Source organism: Streptopelia decaocto (genome assembly GCF_964273445.1).
Source record: "Streptopelia decaocto genome assembly, chromosome: 6".
Taxonomy (NCBI): domain Eukaryota; kingdom Metazoa; phylum Chordata; class Aves; order Columbiformes; family Columbidae; genus Streptopelia; species Streptopelia decaocto.
The window spans coordinates 62703039-62730111 of record NC_138660.1 but is presented as its reverse complement, the minus strand read 5'-3'; the positions used below and the strand labels follow the sequence as shown (position 1 = coordinate 62730111).

At 40.9% G+C, this 27073-nt stretch overlaps 1 protein-coding gene across 1 annotated transcript in view; it reads left to right on the top strand.

The window, feature by feature from the left end:
- Nucleotides 1-27073, top strand: part of LOC309441366 (von Willebrand factor D and EGF domain-containing protein-like) — a gene marked incomplete at its 3' end in the record, with an annotated part of 173842 nt that overhangs the window by 88389 nt on the left and 58380 nt on the right. The window contains exons 12-17 of the mRNA XM_082055997.1: nt 10754-10890; nt 11929-12090; nt 17161-17265; nt 19936-20050; nt 23441-23691; nt 24905-25124. Of these exons, the coding sequence (XP_081912123.1) occupies nt 10754-10890; nt 11929-12090; nt 17161-17265; nt 19936-20050; nt 23441-23691; nt 24905-25124 (990 nt within the window). The remainder of the gene's footprint in view (nt 1-10753; nt 10891-11928; nt 12091-17160; nt 17266-19935; nt 20051-23440; nt 23692-24904; nt 25125-27073) is intronic.

The following is a 27073-nucleotide window of genomic DNA, read 5'->3' as shown; positions in this document are numbered from 1 at the left end:
AGTGGGAAAAAAAAAATTCCAGAAAAATTAAAACAAACCCAAGGTGAGAAACAGCACACTTAATTTGCACAGCCTTCTTCTTTGTCTTTGGCATAACTGTAGAGAAGCTATGGGAAGACTTTGTAAAAGAAGCTGGACTCAGCATTAACCATGGAGAGGGAAAAGTCCCACCACATTCTAGAGTGAATCAATGGGATGAACTGCAATGAGCTCCTTGTATTACAGATGGTTTGTAAGTTCAGTTATGAGTGGTCTCGAATATTCTTTCTCTGTACACCAAAACACAGAAACTGTGTATCTATAAAAGTACTTGATCTCGTAAACACAATATAAAGCAGATCTACACATCTAGCCAGAGGTCAGATCATCTACAAAGAGAAATAAAATCTTAGCTGTAGCATGCCAATCATTCTGGCATTATAATACTTAATTTAGTAGTGGCAAACAAGAGAAGTAATAGTGTGAGCTTCTCCCTCAGCTCTTATTGAAATTCGAGTTTTATTCACAACTTTTTATAAAGATATTTGCTTGGTTTTACATTTCATAGGCAGAGACAGCACATGATGTACCAGGTATTTGCGGGGATAAGTACCACGGTATCACACAATAATGATGCGCTTCTTAAAGGGCAGTTCAAAAGGCTGGAAGTCCTCAGAACTGAAGTCCTGTTGATGTCACTAAAGCCAGGATTTCACACCAGAAAAGGCTGTTAGAGATGAAGAATTAAGACCAATCTCAGACATAAAGCCGTATGTTCCAACGGGGAACTTGAGCCCCAAAGCGCAGCTCCAGCATCCTGACCCAGGCAGCAGGTGGGATCAGCCTTCGGGATTCTGCACTTGTAAGCAGAGGTTCTGTAGGCAGGGAAGAAAAGCAGAAGGAAATTAATAACTGAATTAGGTTTCTGCAGGACATAAAAAACTGCCTCTTTTTCTTTTAAAAAGATAGAAGCAGCAGCAGAATGCACGTTGATTTTGGAAATGCTAACTCTTACATGGCGTTGTCAGGAAAAAGTTGTTTTCCAGGAGAAATTACATGAGTAATGAAGAAAAAGGCAACTCCTTTTGCTGGCCATATATTTTCCCATTAGTTCCAAAACAAATCTCCCTCTAATTTTCTCAGGCTGGAATTATATACGTGAATTAAAACTCCCCCAAGATCAAGGAGGCCATCAACATAATTCAAATATCTTTTCCAAGGTCACCCAATCTCAGCCACGCTGCCAACAGATCATAACGCATTCTGCCACTGCTTTTGACCAGCACACACACACAGAAAGATGGTTGTGCAGTATTTTTAGGGATCAGAATACAACTCATAACGTATTTGGAATAATTTTAAATGAAAACATGTAGGAAGAGAGAAGATGCAAAGTGCTTGCAGAGACTTACTCCTCTGCTCTGACTCCAACAGGAGCCGTCCAGGTGGCCAGAGTTATAATTATCCTCACATGAAAACCGCAATTTGGAGTTGAAAGGCACCTCTGAAATTTGGCAATGCTCCAGAAACTTAGACTTTCTTAATGTTGCTTAACATTTCACAAAACCCCCCCAACACCTGTATAAGGTGCTTAAAATGTCATTACCACCTGTAATTAAATGCAGAATCCAATTACAGCAGATAGCAAATCAGGTTGGTGCTTACTGTTTGTATATATCGACCATGTTGCTTATAAAAAAAGAAATCAGGACCGGTAAAGCACACAAAGAGGGATGTAATATGCAGATTGTATGAAGCTCTGAAGAGCAATTACAAGATAAAAGGTAATGAGGAATAATAAGGACAAATTAGTTTCAGTGAAGTAATAACACTTCAAGTTTAAATGTCTATTTGGAAAGTTCTGGGGCAAAAAAATAGCCACCAAAGAAATCCAAGAGAGCAAAAATGATGGTAAGAAGGTGAGAAGTTAACGCTTACCTAACACGCTTACAGACGTACCATTTTCATATCAATAAATCTCAGTAGTGCTGTTCAGAAGTTCTGTGAACCCAAGTGCATTTTCAGAGCTGTGAATCACAACCATGCAGGTCCCTCAGACCCATCTGCAATGGCAGGTACATGAGTTACACCCTGGGTTTTTAGAATGATCATAAAGAACTTTCTGAATTTATCATACTGCACTGGGCTGAGTCTTGCTCATGTGCTTTCATTACATAATTATTATATTGAGTTACAGTATGGGGTCAGCATGTACAGTTCCTCAGGTGGGGTCTTCCAAACGAAGACATCTCTCCCCTATGGAAGAATAAGCTCGGAACTTTAATTAGGCCAGTCATACAAGTTGAAGATTAAATTTGTATTATAGAAATCCCACTATTTATATAATTAAGCTTTAAGTATAATTCCTCTTTTCAAGGCCAAAACATGAAGGAGATGTGAAGAAAAGATTTAAATTGCTTCAAGATGCTCAGGTGAAAAGAGACAGAGTATTTCATTCAGTTCTCTGTGTCAAACATCTCCTATGGAGATTTTGCATGGGAACATATTGATTTTGTAATAAATAAGATTCTCCCACTTCTATCAGTTCAATGGTCTTTAAATTCCAGATCATGGTGCCGTAATGATTATTTAAAGGCTTTTAGTCTGTCAAGTAAATGGATATTTTTGGCACAAGCGATATGTGCTTTGCTGACGTGACACATCACAACAGCGCAGATGGAGTCGTTGGGGTGTATTGGGTCAACACACGTAAATTAGACTATATAAGTAAAAATGCAAACTAGACTTTTCAAAGAAAAAACAGTTAATTCCTTAAATCACCAGGATATCTACAAAGAAACACTCTGCTCACAGTACATAAAGGTGGGAGCCTCTGTCTCCGTGACCAGCCTGTGGCACGGGGCAGAATGATGTTTTACATCACCATAAAGGGCCTCAGAACCAGAATTACCTGAAATAGTGGGATTTCTGTCTGATCCTCTCTCCAGGAATCAATCAGGTTTTTAAAATGGTTTAGATTGTGAAACAAGGAAAAAACACAACAAAGGTTTTGGCTAATATGGGAAAACACTTCATACAGTAGTGAGGATGCAACACACTTTAACAATTAATTTCATCAATTTTTCAAAATTGGCCTTCAAAAGAAGAGTCAATCATGCTTGTGAGAATAGCAAACACCATACTTACTAAACCTAAAGTTTTCTGGCCAAAACAGAGTGCTATTTCTTTTAAAAAATTAAATGCAATTATTCTTTTAAAAGCTTCTTTTTCTTTTAAAATAATAAGTCATTTGGCTTAACTCTCCATTACAACAATACTACTGACTTTGGTGGATATAGTATTACATTATAAAGAAAAAATAAGGTCTCTTTACAAATGTTCTTCATTTTGTCTCAAATTAATGATTGCCTTTTCCATCCCACAATGCTGAGTTTTCTTATCCAGCCAACTGAGGGAGGTTTAAAGATTTCCTACATCTATACCCCCCACATTACCCCAAATATGTGCTTGTTCACTTGTCAACTGATGGACAGTAAGAGAAGCAGTGTTTTTATAGTTTAGAAGAGAACTCAACTATGCCTATCAAATACACTTTTCTTCAGTAATAATTTCCATAAAGCAGGGAACACTTCATGCAAATCTCTATATACTGTTGCAACCTAAAACACACATTAATATGCTGCTTCCATTCCACTGCGTTCTTTACATAAGGATTAAAGATATTACGAATATATTCTTATTTCCTTCAAGCTGACATTGAAGAAGTGAAGGAATTTTCACTAAGCTATCAATACTTTGTAAAAGAGGTTCTATGTAACTTGAAAATTAAAATCTTCATTTTGGGAGCCATTATTTCCTCTTTATATCATTTTTTTTTCCTAAGCTTACTAGATAATATTGGAAAATAGATAAAGAATAAATATGAGAATACATATTAAGCAATTCAAGATATTATTGGTTTCGGTTACTCAGCTTTTTCCTAGTTCAACCAATTTATAATTTAATGCTGAATGAAAATAGATTAAAAAAAAATTAAACATTTATTTACAAAATACATTGTTTCTTTCTCCCAGATATCTATCTGGTCCTCATCAAAGCGAGCTAAGAATCCCAATAATAATGGCATCTGATATGAATAAAAATTTTCTACAGTATCTACAGATCAGAGCCATAAAAATTTACACCAACATATTATTTTCAGTCTAAAAATAAAGGTAGTATTAGTGGTCATAATTGAAAAGGGCGTAATGAGTAGGCATAATAATGAGTAAATATCAAGGCTTTGAGATTTCTCAACCAAACATAATTTTTTGAACACAGGAGTTATGTGCTTTTGAAAATATCACTCCCGTGCTAGTAGAACGAAGGAACACCCCCAACCACAAAATATTAGTAACAAATACAAAATTTACCCAAGAAACATAGCTAAAAATCAAAAGAAAATAAAATTGTGAACCTAACCTAACCTCCCATTGATGTATCCTGACTGACACCTACGTACTCTGTTTTATATTGACGGAGACAGACTTCTCCCAGCCACATAAACCCTATTTGTGGGTGATTCTCAGCGACTGACAAGCTCCATGCTGGTTTTTGAAGATCTTCTTTTCACCGCAGTTTTAGTTTACTTTTGGATGGTGCGGATGAGATAAACACGCATCTGAAAAGCCAAACATCAATACCAGCCTTAATCTACTGTTTTAAACTCCCAGGTCTTGCCATTCCAAGGCCGGGCCTGGCTGAGCGGGAAGGGCTATTACAGAGTCGATAGAAACCGGGTTTTAAAAGGATATCAAATCCTCGTAATAAGGGACATGGAAGGTTGCGTGCTCGGTGATCCATACCATTCCCTGCAAATCAGATCAGGGAGATGAGTCTTTTCTGCTGATTACTTTATTTGCTTCAATGCAAAGCAGCGAAAGCAGTTCAGGAAAACGTGCAGCTAAACAAAACCATTCTGTAAAGCGTATAGAATTAAATGCTGGAAAAGTTTACAGAATTATAGGTCTGATTTAAACTGACCAAAGCCATAGACTCCAGGTGCATGCCTGTAACTTCTTTACATCATGCTGTTTGCAGGCACCACAGGAAATTTCAGCCTTAAATCTGGTTAAATTCAAAACAAAACAAAAAGGCCTAAACAACCAACCTTCTCCAAATACACACTCACATACATGATAAATAAGAAATTCATGACAGTTTATGAGCTACAGAATTAAAATCTGCTGAACATTAAAAGGTCTGATTTAAACTGACCAGAGCTAAAAATTCAGAGCAAACTTTTAACACCTCTGTATCATGGTTTTGTGTTGTGTAAAGAGCCCACAATCTACCAGTACAGAATGTTCAGCCAATTGTGAATAAGAACTCAAGCGCAATAATCATATCTTATTCTGTAATAGCTGTAATGATGAGAAAATCACTAGAAACACCCAAGTGGATACTAGTGTGGACATAAGGACCATGATGACACCAACAAGGTCACTCGTGCCCAGATCCCTTTGGGTGGCATCACTGTGGTCATTGGTGGGGAGCCAGAAGATACTGCCAGGGGTTCTAACATGAAGTGCTTCAAGGGACTGAAAGGTCCTGATGGGACAGTAAGTGCCATGAATGCACAACCAGGTCTTATATTTTACCACCTGTCTAGGCCATCTAGAAAAGAGGTAATATTACACAGTTAACAGCACACACCCTTTCTGTTGCTGAAGTAAATTGCTAGCAAGCCTTTTAAAAATAGAAGGAACAAATAGACATAAAATGTCATAGTGAGATTTCTAAAGCAAAAATAATTTACCATATTGTTGCAGCACATGGACGCTTTCAGTGTGAAATTGAGCCAGTCCATTTCTCACATGCAGTACTTGCAAAATGCCCTTCCCTTCCTCTCCCAGGGCTTATTTCTGCAAACCATCCTGTGTACCAGAGTCGCTCAAAGCTGGAAAACAGACTTTCTCCCTGTCAGCTAAAGATCATAGGTCTATAGTTCAGTACTACAATAAACTGTGGTTCTTTGAGAAGTGGTTTTGGATGCAGGGACAAGCACAGCCTTCATCTGGAAGTCAGCGATGTGCAGAAGCATGCAAACAGCATATAGCTGCTAATGTTTTTTCTTAGGGAGGATTTTCAAATGAGCTTTGGGTTACTGATACCATGAGTTCCAGAATAATGCATTCACTAATTGTGCATACGACCGCTGTAATTACATACAAAAGAAAGAAATACAATATTTGTGCATTTATTTGAATGGAGGCAGATTCCGACTTGCTGTGTCCAAGCTGTGAGATAATGTAGCCGCATCCTGCTGCGATCCAGAACCATCACAGCCACAACTGGCTGCCCACAGCCAGGCCAGCAAGCTCTGGCACAGCACCTCGCTCAGCCAGGTACACAATTTCCAGGTCATGGCGACTGGAAAATACGCAACATTTTCTTTTGCACTTCAGCAAAGCTGTGACCATGCGCTTATGATTTGTTTCCTGATCTGCTTTTCATGAGTCAGGTTGCTTTTATAACACCCTGATCAAAAAACCAAAAAAGAGCAGTCCATTTCCTTCTTGTTATTTGAACAAAATCCTTGCCAGTTTTAATTTCAGCTTTGCTGCTCCAGCCCACAGTTGCATGTGTAGCTTTCAAACACTGCAAAAGAATGTTTATTTGTGCTAGGACATTTTCTAATCAAAAGTGGAAGCCCAACATGAACCACATATATCCATCAGTAAGACTTCAATAAGTGTAATTTGCAAGATTCTTGATTTTTTGTCAACTGTCTCCATTTTACTTCTACATCTGTGCATACTTCTTATTTACATAATACACTACAGCAAATATATATAAAACCAGTCAGGTATTTATGCAGGGTTTTTTTAAAGTCTATTACGTAGCCTGTGCTCCTTGTCAGGTTCGAGTCACGTAGATACTTAGAGAAAGAAACCACACTGTCGGCACCGCCAGCAGCTCTGAAATTACTATTCTTTCCTGCAGATTCCTACTGGGGGTAAAGCAGAGGAACCGGGACAGTCCCTGTCTCTCAAGGGAGCCACAACACAAGCACTGCAAACCAAACCCGACAGATCCCTTATTCCCATCTAATTGCCCGAGGTCTGGAGGGCTTTTAGTACCTATGTACGCACAGCTCCTTAAATCCTCCTCCATAATGTGACTGCTCCCCGACACCCACCCAAGCCCCAGGTGCTGCCCTGAGCTTCAGGTTTTTATCTACCAGTAAAACCCAAACAACATTCTTGGCTCGTAGGTCATACAGAGAAAAGAAAGAGGATGAACTGTTCTGCATTTTGTTATACTTTGGCATTCACACTCCTAAATGTACATTATTAACGTGCAAACCGATTGTTTTTCCCATGCTCGTTCCACGCTCTGCCTGATTTCCCGCAGATTTCTCTCCTGCCTCTTTAACTTGCCCCTCCACAGACACCAGACATCCATCCCAGGTCTCCATGACCTCCGTTTTCTCTGGATATCTGCACTTTCACCCTTAATCTCACCTTCATGATATTTCCCACCTCTTCCCTTTGCTCCTGTCTTTCTCCCCTCCAGTCTTCTGCTGAACCACTCGCAGCTCTTTTGTTAAAGGTTTTTCAGGCTCTCCAATATTTCCTTCTCACATCTCCGCCTCTCTGGCCCTTGAGCATATTCTGTGTACAGGTTTATGAACTACCCATCCACTAACATGGGGACCGATGAACAGCCAAAACTCGATTGTGTTTCCCCAGCAAGAGCAGGAGCTCCATGGCTGAGTGCCCAGATACCCACTGTCACGAGATTTTTCCAAAGCTAAAATCATTGAGATTTCACCTTCCACGTTTGGCTGAAACCGGTTAACGTAGCCAAAACTAGAAGGCAAAGACAGGCAGAAAACCACATTATAAACAAATGTTCTTATGCCCATTAAATGTGTTATCTCATTTTAAAAAACAGTTAGTTAAAAATAATGACCATTTTCAAAAGGAGCATTACTGAGGCTTAAGGGCTGAACTCCAGTATGCATTTGTTTAAAAATGAGTCATTATAATTACTTTCATTTTCTATCACACTTTCTTTTCTTCTTTTCCTGTCCTCCCAATATCCCCTGCAAAAGGGCCTGGTAAAATCTGCATGGGGACTCCACCACCTCCTCAGTAGCAAATGTCAAGTGGCCAGAAATAAACTAATAGAGCATTAAATTCAAGATGGTCTCCCACACAACTGTGCTGTGTATTCCTCCCTTAGAGCATCCCAGCTGAACCAGGCAGTGGGTGACATGGCTGGCTGAGCCCACTCGAGCAACAGCTCAGTTCCCTCCTTCTTCCCCACCTTCGCCAAACTACCGAAAACAACAAGGTGCATTTTTCTGCCACATACCTTTCACTCATTTCACCAGAAAACAAATCTCATTTTCATCCCAATTAACCCATAACATGGCACGTCTTGAGAGAAGACATCCAAAGCATGTATGCAAACATATTTCACAGAATCACAGAATGTCAGGGATTGGAAGGGACCTGGAAAGCTCATCCAGTGCAATCCCCCACTGGAGCAGGAACACCCAGATGAGGTTACACAGGAAGGTGTCCAGGCGGGTTGGAATGTCTGCAGAGAAGGAGACTCCACAACCCCCCTGGGCAGCCTGTTCCAGGCTCTGCCAACCTCACTGAGAAGAAGTTTCTTCTCAAATTTAAGTGGAACCTCTTGTGTTCCAGTTTGAACCCATTACCCCTTGTCCTACCATTGGTTGTCACTGAGAAGAGCCTGGCTCCATCCTCCTGACACTCACCCTTTATATATGAGGTCACCCTCAGTCTCCTCCAAGCTACAGAGCCCCAGCTCCCTCAGCCTTTCCTCATAAGGGAGATGCTCCACTCCCTTAATCATCTTCCAGATTTAGATGCATTTAAAGATGCTATACAAAACTGTGTACAAAATGGTGTGAGAGGAATAAACATGAACTGCCATGCTGATATAGCGAGTCATTTCAAAAAGCTTTGGCCCTGGATAATCTTGCCCTGGCCCTGACACAATGGCATCATGTAGTGTCAGGATGCTCATGAAGATGTAAGAAACCCTTGGGGAAGGATGTGGGGCTCATGGACAAGCAACCAACCTAAGAGTCCATTCCTGGGAGAGGAACATCTGCAGGAGCACACTCCTGTGCCTCACTCCTTCCCAGCCTGGGAGGTTTTACATCACCCACAGAAGCCTGAGAATCTGCAACAACAATGAAAATGTTAATGCAATCCCAGCTACCTCAGCACTAGTGGGGCTAACTGTTAAAATCTCACTAAAAACATAATGAAGCTTTTTTTTTAATTTTTAGGCATTAGCCACAGAAGAAGGCAATTTATCAAAACCATTCACTACATCTGACTAACAGTTTTGTACATTACAGGAATCCACAACTAGCTGATGAATGCTGATAAGCTGTAAACCGTTTCTCTTCTTGTAAATATTGCAAACTGTCCAACGGTGCTGCTGATACTGCTGCAATAAAATCAATTAAAAAACAAAACAAAACAAAACAACAAAAAGAAAAGCTAAAAGCACTTCAGAAGTATAGAAAAATTCTTTCCATTGTTTTTTACATTTATGTTGCTTTCTTTCCTCTCTCTGGAACAATGAGAGCCACGCAGCCATGTTGTTATGGGCTGCAATCTGGTGGATCACAGTATTTAAACCGCATTCATCCCAGTTACAGCTTAAATGGCGCAGCCCTAAAAGGACAGTAAGGTACTGGGGGAGGTTGTCAACTCAGCTCAGGGCGTTTTGCCCTTCAAATCAGAACTGAACCATTGTACCATTAAAATATTAGGTGACACAAAGCTTCTGTTTTATATAAGCTACAGCTCAGAGAAAACTGATGGGCAATGTGGCTCTGCCAGAGCAGCGGTGATGGGGCAGGGGAGAGGAAAAGCTGAGCAGCATGTAACAGGGCAAACAGCTTGAATTACACTGTGCTGGTGCAAATATCTGCCCAACTGTATTTTTTTCTAAAGTAAAGATGTGAATTCAAACATCCAATGAACTCCCATTTTGACTCTGTAAAAATAACCACAATGTGAAAGCAATGAGCAATTTTAAACAGTGAAAACCTGAAGTACAACAAAACACAAATGAGCCTTTACCTGAGAATCATAAAACACTTTAAAAGCAGTAATGGGTGAAATTCAGCCTTGTAAGGGGGGCAGCACAGGCTGCACATCACTTAATACCTACTTAAATCCTCAAAATAGGATTTAAGTGAAACTTAGCTGGTGCATGACATTGGTGCTGACACTGTGCAGAGCTGAGTGCCACCCATGAATGACTTAACCCTCACAAACAAGAATTCCTTTGAGGATCATTAATTTTACTGCATCCATAGCTTTTGAAAAAAATAAAAGGAGGACTGCTTTTTGCACTGCTGTTTCACATTATGAGGAGCCTGGTGGCACAGTCATCTTCTGTGGGATGACACCCTGTCCCCTCAGCTGAGCTCCCATCCTCTTACCTGGGTCAGCAGAAGTGTGACCACTGAAGACCTGTTATCACGAAGATGCAGCTTCAGTTAATTGATTCCATGGGCTGTATAACACTCACTGATATATCTTGCAGTAGCGGGTGCACAGGGCAATTATTCAGTGGAGGTTTGCTGCTTTCCCACTTTGACAACTCCTGCTCCTCTTTTCCAGAGAAATTCACAGGGGAGCAAGGAAGACCCCAAGGAAAATAATTAAACCAAAACAACCAGGATCAACGACAACAAAATCTCTGATTTACCAGAACAGAACAGCGTGTGAGTGCTACTCTCTAAAGTTTTGTATCTATCTCCCCCTTTCAGGGCAAGCTTTGGAAATCACAGGCTTAGAGAACGGGGGTCTCTGCGACATCCGTGACTCTGACTGCACCAGGATCCGGGTGTTTGGCTTCGGCTTCAAAGAGTCGCCCAACCTGCGCTGCCAAGTCACCAGGTTAATCGTAAGCAACTTCCCAGGGGATTGTGAAGTATTGATGATACTGTCAAACGCTGACATGTTTCTACCAGAGCCTCTTCAGTGCCAAGTACCATCGTGTCTCATTGCCACAGCGGGTGCAAACACCTTTGAATCCCATTGCCAACACATCTGCTGTGAGCAAGGGGAGCTGAAGAGGCTCAGCCCTTTCCAGGACTTGTTCCTTGGAAATGAACAGCTATGTGCTCATGCTCATGCCCTCTGTGGGCTTTTGTTTAACTCTTGTTCGGTTCAGCTGCATTGTAGTCTGGTGAAGCCTGAAATCACAATATTATTTCTCATTCTGTGCATCTGGAATTGGCACGCTTCATTATTTTCCTAAACACATTTGATTGCTAAGTTTTGTGGTTAAATATAAGGTTTCCTTAACATAGTTATAGAGTCTCTTATTTTAATTTTCTTAGTCATAGTTCAATACCAAGCCAGAAGTTTTAATGCCTATTAAACCCATCTCTTCTGCTGACACTGTAATTTTATTACACACCACTATACACGGGCAATGCTAGGACTGAATTGTTTGGTGTAACAGCATACTCAGATATGAAGGGTTTGATTCATCTCATAAATCCACCCCATAAAAGACATTCAGCCTGATTCCAGTGCTAACGAGGAATTCAGCTAACGAGGCAGAGCTGATATTTGCCTGCCATGTCCGCCTGGGGCTCGGTAGGCTCTTGACAAGCAGCGATGTCTCGTGCAGCCCATTTAGATAAAGAGAAGACATCATCCTCAAGGCACAAAGTTGCTCCACCACATCACCCAGTCTCACCACAGCTCCTCATCCCAAGTGCAGGCTACAGCACTTCCTAAATCAATAGTCCATTGCATGCTCAGATGAGCCTGACTTGCTTTTTGCTGTGGCTTCAGTAACAGCCTCATTTCTTCTAAATAAACCATCTGGAAACGCCTTATATTATTAATTAGAAACGTAACCATATGTTGACAACTGGAATTTCTTTATATGAGCCTTCAGTTTCTGCACTCTCCTTCTGTTTTACTGTAGCATCTCAATGGCGAGTGGTTATCAAGAGAACAAGAAACCACAACAGCAGATTTTCTCAGCTCTGAGGCTGCTGAATGCCGGATTCCCCTCCTGAACATCACAGAGACAGAGGCTGTGCACTTTGTGGCGGGTGATGAGCCGATCGCAAGATGGCAAGTGAAAGTAGGAATTTCTTATGTTTCTAAGAAATGCTTTAGAAGGAGAAAATCACTTGTCACGGTAAATTAAAATGCAAAGCACAATTTGCTTCCCTTCAGAAATGAAAATGCCTGTAGAAATACTCACATTAATATCACATAGGGGAAAGAAAACCCACACCAACCAAAACAATATGAGTTAAAATCAGGTGTCTTTGCAAGCAACCTGAAACTGCAAATTACAATCACATCTCCAGCTAATCACCCAAGATTGATGCAGTTGTACTAATCAATTGTTAATCATTAGTATCTCATTTCTGGAAACTCCAGCTCAAACCTCTGATTAGGCAGCAAGAAGAAGACAGCACTGAGGCCCTGGCTGCAGGTGAGGGCTGGCATGGCCTGAGCAGAGATGTCATGGTCATGGTCACGAACGACTGCAGTAAGAAGCGTGGGCAGCACCTGTTCATGTCAGGTTCTCTGCTGCGGTTTTAGCCCCTTTTCTTCACAAACCGATACCTACTTTCTAAATATTTCCAGGAAATAAGTGCCTTACTGACCCTGTGCCTGCTACCCTTGGCCTTGCTCTCAGCCTGGATGGTTATTTTCTGCAGATTTGTTGGGGTTTTTTTTAAGACTGAGATCATTGAAAGGCTCCGTAGCTGAAAAAAAATATATTGCCATGGTTGAAAGATTGCAGATGTGCTTTGAAAACTGCAGCATGTAAAAATGAAAAGCACAAAACACTTACTTCACCATCGTGTTACTGCCTGTCCTGCACCCCACAGCTCCCCATGCCCCAGACCAGGGACATGTGCTGCCAGGTGGCTCAGGGGAAACAGAAAGATATTTGGCAGTGGGCATTTTCTATCCTTTAATTTATTTTAAATAAATAGGGATTTGTGTTTTAAGAGAGTGATGTAAGATCCCTGTGGGAGCAGAGCTTGACCATTGGCTGCTGGGGTGGACCTTGAGTCTTCACACAGAATCGCAGAATCGACTGGGTTGGAAAAGACCTCAGAGATCATCAAGTCCAGCCCTTGGTCCAACTCCAGTCCATTGACTAGATCATGGCACTAAGTGCCATGGCCAATCTCAGTTTAAAAACCTCCAGGGCCGGTGAGTCCAGCACCTCCCTGGGCAGCCATTCCAATGCCTGACCACTCTCTCTGCAAAGAATTGCTTTCTAATAGCCAGCTTAAATTTCCCCTGGTGGAGTTGAAGCCCATGGCCCCTTGTCCTATTGCTGATGCCTGGGAGAAGAGACCAATCCCCACCTGGCTACAACTGCCCTCCAGGTAGTTCTAGAGAGTGCTGAGCTCACCTCTAAGCCTCCTCTTCTCCACACTAAACAAGCCCAGCTCCCTCAGCCTCTCCCCATAGGTCTTGTGTTCAAGTCCCTTCACCAGTCTTGTTGCTCTTCTCTGGACCCGCTCCAGCACCTCAATATATTTCCTGAACTGAGGGCCCAGAACTGAACACAATACTCCAGGTGTGGCCTCCCCAATGCAGAGTACAGGGGAAGGATCACTGCCCTTGTCCTGCTGACCACGCTATTTTTGATACAGGAGAAAGTGCCATGAGAGTGGGCAGCCCCTCAGCTGTACCAGGACAGCAGTTCCTCTGCTTGGGGCTCCAAAATTTCCCTAAGGAGCTACCGAAATCTGCCAGCTGTGAGATGAAATGCTGCCTCATGCTGGCAGGATCCGAGATGGAGAAACCCTTGAGTTTCCTGGCCCAAGAGGACAGAAAGCATTTCTGCACATGCGCAGGGCCGTGTCTCCAGTGTAACTAGAATAACTTCCCGGCAGCTCAGCTGTATTACAATGCAGCTCGCTTTCAAGTGCTGCCTTTCAGCCCTGAGGAGGTCTGTACATTTTTTGTGACTCTTCCCCCTCAAAGCGCATAGAGAACGTCTCTTTCCTTGCTCTTAAGTTCAAGAAAACCTCCGCACCTGTAAGCCTTCTGCCCTTTCCCTCTCCTTCAAACCCTGCAGAAAAACCAGGCTGAGGGCTGCACGGAGAATGCACAATTAAATCATCTTGAGTCTGCATAGCAATCCTAGTTCACCTGTGGATCTTTTTGCTGACCGAATTGGGAAGGCAGAGCTCAGTGCTCAGTTTCAAAGGCAGCTGGCCTTACCCTGTGGCACAGAGAACAAAACAACGGAGCTTTTCAAGATAAAAAAATGATTTGAAATGAATTCCGCACACGGTCAAAAAACTGTGCTCCAGAAAATTCCTGATAAAATTTCCTGCAACACTGATCTTCTGGGTTATGTTAATCGCTACTTTTTTTAAAGTAGCTAAAAGATTTTTTTTCATAACCAAAAATAAAAACAATTCTTTCTGGAAATGTCACTGTTCAATATTTTCAGAATCTCTCCCCCCTCCCAAATCAACATTCAGAGGAATCAGCAAAGATTCACGTACACTTTTTTCACTACCAGCGCTGGGGGAACGGGGGCTGGACAAGCTCTTCACTGTGCTCTTTCATTTTATCTGCTCTTGTATTCATGTTTCTGATTTTGCTCATTCTTTCCATGACATGCTGCTGAACATAGATAAGAAAAGTACATGGGGCTACACCAGAGCATTTGGTATAATTAGTTTAGATATCAAAATACAAACTCCTACTTGGGCGGCAGATGACTTGGGCTGTCCACACGGATGCCTGGGTGACGAGCTGGAAGAGCTTGGCAGGAATTTATCTAATTTGGGAAGCAGGTCTCTTGCTTATCCTCAATTCGTTATCGTTGCCTGTTATTTGCCAAAAGCAGAGCACAAAAATAAAACATTTGTTAAAAAGTCGGTGAGGCAGAACCCAGATTTGAATTCAGCAAGCTCTGACATCTTTCATTTTTCATTTACATACATTCATACAAGTGGAATTGTACGTAGATTATGAGGGATACAAATAGCCAAGATTGTTTCATGACGAATGAAATACTTCAGGCACAACTGAGAGATTTCCTGACTGTCCTGACTGCTCATCCCAAAGCGGCTCTTTCTTTTCAGATGACACGTATGTTCACGCAATCAGGACACAATTCCAAGCATTGGCGTTTAATGGCCAACCAAATTTGAAGCGAGGTTTGCCCAGTTTAGGTCTCATTGAAGTATTTGTTCTGCATCACTAAGGTGACTAATGGAAAAGCAATTAAAATAGCTGTAAAACAACCCAATTCTAAAAAGACACTACAATGGATGTTTATAATAGAATGCAGAAAAAAATCCAAATTAAAAAAAAAATCAAATTGGCAGGAGTTACATTTAATTCACAATGCTTACTTCAGATGGAACAAATAGTTCAATTTTATAGCTTTTTATAGTTTTCCCTGTCTACCCATTTCTTCACCCACTATTAGTGCATCAGTATTGAGACAACACTGGACTCTCTGGTATAAGACTGAAATGAAATGTAAATTGCATTAGGAATAATATATTCTTAATGGAAATCTTGCTGCCAATAAGCACTGTCTTTCAGTGAAGAGCAGGTCTCCAGGGGGTTGGCTGTTATTTTTTTCTCCTCTGAAACTGCAGCATAAGTTCTTTCCTTCTTTTAAAAGAGTTTTTACCTTTAGTATAACATACGATAGTCCAATATCTCAATGGCATATGATGCCCAAGAATAAATATTGTTTTCCTTAAAGCTATATCAATTAATTTTACTGCACCAATGAATTAAAGTAACTTTTACTCTTTGTACTTCCAGTTATCTTTGTTCAATTTAATGCATATTCATTCTCTGAACTGAAAGGAGGTTGTGGCATGGAGGGTGTTGGTCTCTTCTCCCAAGTAACAAGTGATAGGACGAGAGCTAATGGCCTCAAATTGCACCAGGGAAGGTTTAGATTGGATATCAGGAAAAATTTCTGCATAGAAAGGGTTGTGAAGGCCTAGAACAGGCTGCCCAGGGCAGTGGTGGAGTCACCATCCCTGCAGGTGTTTAAAAGATGTGTGGATGAGGTTCTTAGGGACGTGGTTTAGTGACAGAGTTAGGTTATGGTTGGACTCGATTTTAAGAGTCTCTTCCAACCAAAATGATGATTCCATAAATAGTTTACTTTATACTCTTGACCTTGTAGAAGTCCCTTGTGAGGGGCTGAGGATGTTTCAGCTTCAGGGTCACTGGAGAGATGGAAGAGGACTTGGGGGCTGGTCTTATAGCAAGAGGACAAAGGGGTACCTGGCCAAGCTGAAGCAAAAGCTTTGTTAGATCGGCTGAAGAGCAGCTTTAGTCTAACTGAGAAGCAGAAACCCATAAATTACCTGAGAGAAAGGGCTTTGCTTTCCCTCTGGTGTTCATCAGCGCTTCCAGCAGCAGTTTGCATTGGGGCTGCTCTTTAACGTTCACATGTCTCAAGAGGTGTCACAACTCCTTCTCAGAAGCGAACTCTTTCCACAGTAGTCTGATGTCTTTCCATTTTTATCATAGAAAAATTAACACATAAACTCACTTAACCTTTTCTTATTATGTAAGCATTCACATGTGAAAAATGCCATGCTAACATAAGGCTAAAATACCTACATGTACAGGGATCTGTGAGCTGGGACAGGTGACTGTTCTTCTGATGTACCTTCCTATGGAAACAGGACTGTTGCCACCTGGTATTATCCACGCTAGCACTATTTTTAAGGTCAATTTAAAGTCACCTAAATAATATGCATTCTTTTTTTGTTGTTTTTTGTTTGTTTGTTTTTACCCCAAGGAGTTTACTTACTGATTTGCCATCAGTAAAAAGTGATCCCGAATTTCATCTAAAAATCTTTTAATTTCACAACCCCTTGAAAGACACCCCCGCAGTACTTGAGTACCTATGCAGTTTCCACAAGGGTATTGAAAAAAACCCCTAGCAGTAATCAGGGAAGTTGAATGCCAGCTGAGCCAAAAGATCTTTTGGTTATTAATGAATAGTTTCCAGTTTGGAGCATTAAGCAATTTGTTAGCTTGCAGCAGAGCCATCCACAAGTGGTTTAATTTATCTTGCTGGCAAGCATGCAGTTCAAAGGGGCAACAGTATATGCTCCAAAACGAGCAGACAGTCTCCATATGGAAGATTATTACTTATAAGGATGATTTTTGTATCATTTAGATCACTAACGATGGCTTCCAGTACAGTAACTCCAGAGTGCTGACCCTCTACGATGCAGTCTGCCAGGCTTGCCAATTCCATCCAACCGAACTTTGTAAATTAAAGGTAATTTAAAGAGCATAAAGGTTTAATATGGATCGTTCATCTCTTCCTTAGCCCTCTCCCTCCCTTTGATGTACTGTATGCAATGACTGCTTTAGAAGAGGAAAATCTATTCCACAGGTCAGCTGCACAGCCCAGTACTTTTCGCTCTTTCGCAATCTCCTGGCTGTGATGTTTTATTTTTTCCATATTTACCTGGGGTATGAATACCTGATAGAAGATGCTTTATGATGCACCTTTCTCAGGCAGACACTACCAGAAAGACCACGGTTGACAATATTTATATGTTGAAGCTGTTAATGGAAGTAAATAAGGCGGAGGAGTCTCCCCAAAAAGCAGCTTCACTTCACTTTTGCAGTGTCTCCCCCAGGAAGCTATTTCACCTCTCCCAGCCTGTCTGGCGAGGGCACTGAAACTGTAAGGTATATCATTTCTATACCCATTTTCTGCCTTAGCAAGAGGTATGTAAGATGCTCGCTGTATAGTTTTTGTCATGTGAAAACACACTTGAGAGAACATAAACCATTCCTGCTTACACTAAACCCTGCTCAGTACAAACAGAGTGCTCGGATAGTTTCAAAACTGTAATCAAGAGTCTAGTGCTGCGTTTTAAACTGCCAAAGTACCTGGAGAGCACTATCACCCTGTTTTCCTGGGGACTTATTGGTGTAACATCCCCCATCCCCTACAAAAAAGAGCCTCCCTGCTCTTAGTTTCTAAAGAGCTGAGTTAAACGACTTGTCTGTTTTTCAGTGGGGCTTTAAAATAAACTTTGGGAGGGTATTGGGTGGCATATTCGAATGTGCTGTTACTGTTCTCTTACCCTGGGGCAAGGATGAATGAATAGGAGTCGACCAGTCTGCCTTTTTATAAAGCGAAGATTAATCAGGTATATCTTAACTCATTTGCCCCACTGTTATTAACACTAATGGGAAAATACAATTTTCAAACTTCCACTGATTGCAAGAACGTATCAGTTATAAAAATAAAATGAAAGTTCACATTTTTTTCAAATAACTCACTGAACAGAAATTACTTTATGGGCCCAAACGAGGGCAAAACCACTTAAATTTCAGATTAAAATAATTGTGTCAGAACCATTTCAATTAAAGCTAGGGTGGTTTTTTTTTGTCAACGGCTTTCCTTATTCTTACATTTTTGAAACTCAGAAATATATATGTTTTCTCAATATGCTGCTGTTCTCTAAGGATTACAATAATTTCTATCCTAAGATGCTTCAAGGGACTATTTGAACTAGGCTTCCAATTGCATCAGACCACATTCTAATTATCCCCTCTTATAACATTACTTTGTAATACCTAAATTGCTTTCAGAAAAGGTGTTTCAATTAGGGGACATTTTATATCAGGCCATTTCACATTCTGTGTTCTTCTTTTATGGAGCCCATTCTGCATCACACTATCACATGCATCTTTTTCATCAGGACATCAAGCCTTTGAAAACAACAATGTAATAAAATCTAATTAACACCCAGATTTTAATGCTGAAGATTTGTCACGTTCTATCATGTTGAGGCAATTATGAGAGTCCAATTTCTTGTTCTACCTTACCCATTACTCTCGAAGTGGTATTATTTAAAATATTGACTGATCTGCTTTGCAAAAGAAGTTTGAGAAACTAATAAAGAAGTAGATAGAAACCACAAGGCCAATAACGGGACATACGTTCAGTCTCAGAAAAACAATTCAGAGCAAGGAAATGGAAAAATGTCTTTGGCCCTGGTGGCTTCTCCCTGCCACTGTCCCACCACAGCGGTGACATCCTGCGTTCTCAACAGCGTCCCACGTTTTGCCAGGAACCTGCAACGACAGATGAAGCCCCATCTGTGGGACACCCCTATACAGGATGTGAGCAACAGGTAGAACGCTGCCACAGGACCTTCCTGTGGTGTGGATGTTTAATTACACCTGTTAATTATGTCCCTGTGTTTGCTTCTCGGACAACCCAAGTGTCTTCAGCCCACTGGGAAGGCACAGGGACCCCCTGGTCCTGGTGGCCACCTTAACTAGGAGAGGACCAGGTGGGTCCCCAAGCTGCTATGCCCACCATGCCCTGCATGGACATCAGCTGGGACGCTCTGCCCCACATGGGCACCATCCATGTGCTCTGCTGTTGCTCACAACCATCTCACGGAAACCTTAAATCTAATGCAGTTCTTTAATCTGCTTTTATATCATCTCGTTTTCGTATTTTTATCAAGGACCTCCAGAAATTACTAAATTACCAGAACACGATTCTAAAATTCTAAACAGAGCTTTTATGCAGTCTCAGTTTTTGTTGATCTCATGGAGCTCACTTTTGAGCTAATAATAATTATTATTATAATCATATTATAACCTTCACATTAGTAGTCACAGCGGAGAATAATGATCACATACACTACATTTTGTCACATTAATGTACAGGAAGCAACACACGTTGCCTAAGCTAAAACATTCACAGCTACAAGGATCTCACACTGGAAAACTCATGTCTTGTTTTTTCCCTGTTGGGTGAAAGCACCAGCATTTAAATTGCTCCTATTTTATTGTTTCAAGAAATGGGAAAGTTTCTCCTTATCTCCAGAAATCATGAACTGCCAATTTCTTATCTTTCTTATTTCTTTTTTCCTTACCTCCACCTCCCACCCATTTTTATTTCCTTTTTTGGCAGGAAAATACTTGTAATATAGATGGACTTTGCTATGGTGAAGGAGAGTCAAGCCCCACCAGTCCTTGTCTTCTCTGTGCACCTGACATTTCTAAGTTCACCTGGTCTATTAATGAAAGTAAGACAGTTTTTCTCTAAGATTTAGAAGCAATTAGCTGGGAAATTATGGCTTGGTCTATGAAATACATGGTTCCTTCATTCGGCTAACATGAATCTATCCTGCATAATAGTGTGAGTGGCCTGTTTAAAATGGGAATAATAATTGGGTGCACCAGCAGTGTAGATCGACCAGAAGCATCCAATAATCCACCGTCTGCATTATGCATCTGGGCATGTATCTCATTCTGGCTGAAACTCGACAAATCCTAAATTAATAAAACCAAAATAACACCTGAAAACGTAGTTGTTGATGTGTCGGTGCCCCATGCAGTGCCCAGATCTATCAGCTAAAGGTGATGGACCCCAAATACATCTGTCATCATCACACAGGTACAAATCTTTAATGGAACAATTTGGGGAAAATACTGTTTTTAAAACACTGATGTATGTTTTAGGTATCTGGAGGAAGTGTTTTCTTTCCCTGAGCGAAATCCTATGAAATGCCACACAAGAGAGCTTGGCTTAGCAGGGAGTCTGAGTGACAGGGCTCAGCCACAGACCCAAAAGGCTGATTGTGCAGCCCGTCGGGGCAGGGGGCATGGAGAAGGTGAATGCTGAATGCTAAGGGCTTCATCATAACTATTTCATGGCTATACCCCCAGCGTAAACAAAAAAAACCCACTTACCTAATGCTTTACAGATAATGTGTGTTTGAGCAGCATTAGCTTCACTGCACATCTCCCCGCTTCCATGAGCACATTCACAGCTGGTCGATATAAAGATTATTCTGTAATATATCCATTATATATGTAAATTTGTGCGTTGGTCCTAGAAGGAGTTTCTCTGCACTTGTAGGTTCTGTAAACACAAGCAAATTGCAAAGAGGTATGTAAGTGACAGGACCAATTTGCATTTTTGGTCTGCGGTTTTATGTATCTTTAGGGTGACTAGGTCAACAAAACACTTAGAGAAAAACAATGACTCTTGTCCGTGGGGAACAGCTGGGGATGCTCAGGGTCAGAGGCTGCTAGAGAGTACAAGGTACAGCAGGAGAACAGTGAGAGCTGTAACACCGTGGCTGGAGTCCAGAGCTCCAGTGGGGACACTGCCAAGAAGGACCAGAAAGGATCCAACCGTTTCCAGCAACACAAGAAGTCTTAAGTTGTCTGAAATAAACTACGGAAGCAAGAACACAATAGGAAGGGTGAGAGTTGTTTGTGAAGCCTTTAAACTCCTTTTCCAGCCTAGCCGCTTTGAATTTTCTCTATTTAAAACCATACATCTCTACTTGATGTCCTAAAAAGTCCAGCTTTTGGAATTTAAAACTCCTTGTCAGGAAAAGTTGTAGGCAGCTCCATCCCAAGTGTCAGCAAACTAAAAATCCCATTGGGTGTTACTTAGGCAAGTAGTTAAAATGCCTATGGGTAAGCCAGGCCTGAAGAAGAGCTTGTAGACCTGAATTCTGTGGGTTTTTCCCCACAGATATAGTTTAGTCTAGTGAGAGATACTATCTGTGACCCATAAACCTTGTCTCCTGTCTGTCCTTCCACTGCATCTCCTACAGCATCTCTGGGGATGAGTTGATCATGATTGTCACATAGACAAACTCATTATTAATACCCAGACAGCTTGATTTTAAAATTCAGAAAATGGCTTAAAAGGAAAAAAACCTGCATTTGTTTGTGGATTTATAAAGCTAGAAGTGATGTGGGAAATCTGAAACAGATCATGGTTAGCTTTTCAATAATTTCAAAACTTAGAAATATTATAACGGTTTGTCTGACTTGTTTTCAAAATTGTGAAAACCTTTTTTCAAATACTGCAATAATTATATATATATACATATTATATATTATATATATAATATGTATATATATATATTCGCTGGATGGCAAGGAGATCTCTGTGGAATTAGAAATACTTTTATTCACTGACTACTTTCAGAACATCTGATTTTATGTTATTTTGTGCCTACAACTTTTTATTACCCTCCATCCAGTTAACACCTTTGTGTTTATCTGTAAATGCATACCCAGCATCAATATTTCATTGATTACTTTGAGCACAACTTTTATGGGCTCCATGGTTTAAGTGTTTGTGAAATAAAAGGTAAATTAATAGATTGAAGCTTTCAACAGTTATGCCAGGCCAATCTGCTGGACAAGCAGTTTAGAAAGCCCTGATAGCACAGCAGCAATGAGTGGAGAGACACATTTAAATAACTGCTTAATGTGAGACATGTTATGGAAAGCAAAGCTTGATAAAAGGATATTGCACCACAAAAAAAACCCTAATGGTGACTTTCCACAAGTGTAACGCAAGGACACATGCAGTCCTTATGAGAACACATACACGGGTCATAGTTTTAGACTGTGGCTTGAAATTAATCCTTGGTATTAGAAATACTCTTTAAGTTAAACGTAACTACGGACAAATTACACCGTGGGAAGATTAAATATCAATACATGTCAATTTGTACTGCTGGTTAAAGAGGAGAGATGGCTGGAGAGGAGGAGGAGACTCAGGACATGGAGATGAAATTCCCAACCCTGCATAGAGCTGCTGCCACCTCAGGGTACTCAGACAATCCCGCTCTTCCTTGGTTCCTAATTATAAAATGTAATACTTTTCTCTACCTTGTCCTCCTCATCTATTTATATTTTAAGTATCTTCAGGCAGCATTCGTCTTCTACTGAAAAACAGCCTTGTACAATTAGGCTTTTGTCTTCATTAAGGAAACACTGAATGTAAACAACATTAGAAATAACAATGCCAGTGGTGACGTTATCCACTGGTGTCACTGGGGACAGAGAACCTCAGCATCACCGATGTGCCTCCGCTGGCACTGAGGAGACTTTATTTCTGATGAAATGTCCAGCTGTATTCAAACTGCTCAGGCTTAATTACCACTCATGGGTAAAGGCAGAGGAGTCTACTCAATGGAAGAGTTATACAATTTCTACCCTCTCCAAGCTACCCATGCAATTCATTTGTCATTCAGCATTTTGAGAATGAGTTTACTTCTATTTAAATGGCTAGATAGATAGGTAGATGTATTGGAAATACAATTAATTGAAGTTTTAGTAAGAACTTGGGGACTAGTGGGAGGTTATAAAAGTCATGTCCAATCTCCTTCCACACATCAGATAACACATCGAAAGTAACCAAAGTTCAGTACGGGAGAAAAGTTCAGTATGCGAAGCGAGAAAAATAGGAGGTAGGAGGACAAAAGCATACTTTTTGGTAAAGCCATTTGCTGCCCCTAACATCTGAAGTGCTTCCTCCATCAGTCTCAGGGTACGTTTTGTCCCTTTTTCACTGAGAGCACTCCTACAAAGACCTGCGCTGCGAGCGTTTACATGGGAAAAACTGGAATTTATGTAATCATGGTTTCATTTTTGCTGTTTAGACAACCTGCCTCCTGTGTTCCAGGCCCCCTCCAGCCAGCTGCTGACATTTATTGGTGAGAATTTTGTTTACCAGCTAATAGCGGCGGATCCGGAAGGGTCGGCTGTGCTATTCATCTTGGAGGCCGGGCCGCGGGATGTCAGGCTCTCTCCCGCTGGCCTTCTGATCTGGAAAGTTGATTCAGAGGAAACTCAGACCTTTGAATTCACTGTGTCGGATGAATGCAACGCACAGAGCAGATACTCTATTGAGGTAAGGGAATGAATGCTTTAAAGGAAAAACAAAACAAGCCTGTTTATCATGTCGTTGCTTGGGTGCAATTGTCATTATGGCTAATAATTTGTTACCGTCTTGAAAACTAAGACTTCAGCGGTTTCCTCATAAGTGTATATTATTCAGCACAGCAATAATGATCAATTAATGGAATAAATATCTCTGAGAACATAGAAGCTATATATATAAGGAACGAGAGAGTGCTATTGATTGCTGTTCGAAAGAACACTCTTGCAGAGCCTTTTAATGGTTCATTAATCTGCTTTAAAATTCACATTCTCCATTTGGATTGCAGAAAAAAGCATATAACATAAAAGACCAAGTTTTTGCTATAAAAGGGAGATTATAACTCATTCTCAATGATATTTTTAGAGGGTGTCTTGCTCTTATGTCATTACTCCACACTTTAAGTTTCTTGGCAGAGCTTGTGCGTTGCTTTGTCTTACTGTATAGCCTAACATTAATCCTGTGATGGGGTGAGCTAATAAAGTGGGATGCAGACTCCTGACATAAGAACAGTTTTGTGAAGATTTTTATTTCTAAAGATTCCTATTTTTACTCTTTCAAACCACTATCATCAAAAATACCGATCTGCTGAACCCACCCAATGAAGGGGAAACTGGAGTCTAGGTCTGGTTTTAAAGGAAATATTTCAAACTAGACCTATGTTTAACTAGGTGAGATAATATGAGGTTTGACTCAGTTGCAGTGCTGTTCTTGTACCTACAAAAAATACAACTATGGACCTCTCCTCCCTAAAGAGAGAGACCAGGTGAGGAATTCCACAACCATGTTCCTGCCTGGGAGCTGTGTGTAAAGTGAAACAGTAAGGAAAGCAGGCAAAGAGAAAAGATTTTTCATTTCTTCTTTGAAAAATAAGGAACAAATTCTGCCCTCAGATACTATGTAAAAACTGCTGTTATAGCAAATACTTTTTTTATCTTATAAGAAGTTAGAATGTGCCCCTAAATGATGGAAAATAAATCCCTTTAAAGTTATGCTTTCAGTCAAATAAATATGCTGAGTATGAGACCATATATCCAGACAAAGGAAAAGGGTTAGAATTAAGTTTTCCTAATACTTGGTAACATGTTTGCACTGCAAATGTGTCCCTTCCTAAAGGGTAACAATAAGCCTCTCAGCTGTGATTATTCAGAGGACTCTTACCATGACTCCCTCTTGCCTTCCTCAGGTTGGAGTGAAGCCCTGCGGCTGCCTCAATGGTGGAACGTGTGTCACCAACATTAAATTCCCTCCAGGGCTTGGTGAATACCTGTGCTTATGTCCAAATGGATTTGATGGAGAATTTTGCCAGGAAGATATTAATGACTGCAAATCAAACCCCTGTGGCAGCGGAACATGTGTGGACAGTGTGGAGAGCTACTTTTGTATATGTCCCCCTGGTCTGGGAGGTAAAACCTCACTGTTTCCATCTCTGATTGAACTAGAGATATATTGTGCTATGGGATGCACAAGCATCAGTCAAATATAAGCCTCCTCTTCTGCTCCCATGGCTTAGCTTCGGACAGATAGAAAATGGGCAAAACCAGCTATCTAATCATCCATACTCACAAAAGGAGAAATGGCGCAAAGCTCTGTGGTCCTGAAATGACCACTCAAGGAGGCTCCAAAACTCCCTGCTCTCAGTTTCCACCTGCTCATTTCCATGGATTTGTCCATCCATGAGGTGAGCTGGGAGAACACTGAGCAGAAGAGAGAAAAGGCAAAGATCCAGGACCCTTTCACACTCCATGGGATTTTACTAAATTAAGCTAATGAAAGAATTGAGAGTTAACGATTTCTGTAGGTCTAGGAAGAAGAAGTAGATAGGGAAAAAAAGCAAAAATAAATTGTCCTTTAGTCCCACTTGAAGCTTCATTAAATTTAAACATTAGAAAACCACAAACCCATTTGGTTGTCAGACATGCTGATGGAACAAATCTAACCTTTTAAACCCCAAGATGATTTTAAGAAACACATGGAAGAGGAATGATCACTGCACCAAAAAAAAAGAAAATGTTCTTTTAAAAAAGTAGAATGAGAAGTGTGAAGAAGCTGGAGAATGAAATGCAGTGCGGCCAAAGAGGTGGATGCAAGACTTACAGTGCAAACAGGAAAACCTGAAATGCAAGGAGAAAGAGAAGCATCTAACAGATGATGCAGATGAGGAGGAACGGTGTTGGTACCCATCACGCAAGTTCTAGTCAGCTTCACTGCATTCAGGACACCTGTGAATAATTCACACACGTGAAAAAGCGCTTATGCAGCACGTGGACAATTGCCCTGTGCTCTGCAGAATGGAACGGACAGACCCACCCATTAGACTCCACCGCATTAAGCTTCTGGAGCTTGGCTGAGCTGCTGGGTCTTACAGAGTGGCCACCACGTCCTCCAAGCTGGGACCCGCACTCCAGCTGTGCCTAACACCACTCGCTTCCAACATAACCAAGTCTCACATTGCCCTAAATCTCCTGGAGTTTCATGGAAGCTGTGGTCTTTCCATTTGTAGTTCGGCTCTTAAGGAGGTACAAGGCAAATCTGAACATACAGGACTTAAGCAGGATTTCTAGACGTGGCTCTTGCTTCGCTTCGCAAAGGGCCACGTAAAATAACAGCCATTGGAAAGTAAAGACATTGTGTTGCTATCCGCCCTTGTCAAATTAGTTTCCTGCAGGTGAATGGGCCTAAGTGGAAATGTGTTAGAACATCTCCTAGACCAGAATCATTTCAAAAGCAGACTAAGACCAAAACACGTTAAGCTGAGCTCAGATTTCTGTCTTTGAACCTGTCAAAAACCCTACCCTGTTCACATACTAAAGCATGAATAGATTCATGAGACCCATAATATTGGCTGCTGTGCAGTGCTACAGGTTTGAAAAATCCAGTCAAAGTAACATCGACTGCACATAATTCTTACTGCTCATCGTGTGGATATATAGAAGAAACTAAATTATAAACAAAAGCAATGAACAGATTTTACTCAATGGGCTCATACAGGCAGCAAGGTTCCCTTTCTGCCTTTCAGCAGTTCACGAAAACTTCTTTGTTTTGGTCACATGAGACTGCAAGTCCAGATTTCATTAACTATAAAATATCAGCAGAATTGAAAGAATAAAAAACATTCAGAAGTGGGAGTTCAGAAAACAAGGCCTAAAAGATGTAGGACACATAGACATTATTAACTCCAAGTGATGTTGGCAAATAGTGAAAACCTGCTGCTATCCAAAGTGTTTCTGCCAGCCAAGACTCCACTGATGCAAGAACACACAAGTCTAAACACGAAGAATAAAGTTAGAAAATGAATGTTCGATTAAAATATAAAAATCCCCAAACCAAACAAACATATACAGCATGTCTTGAA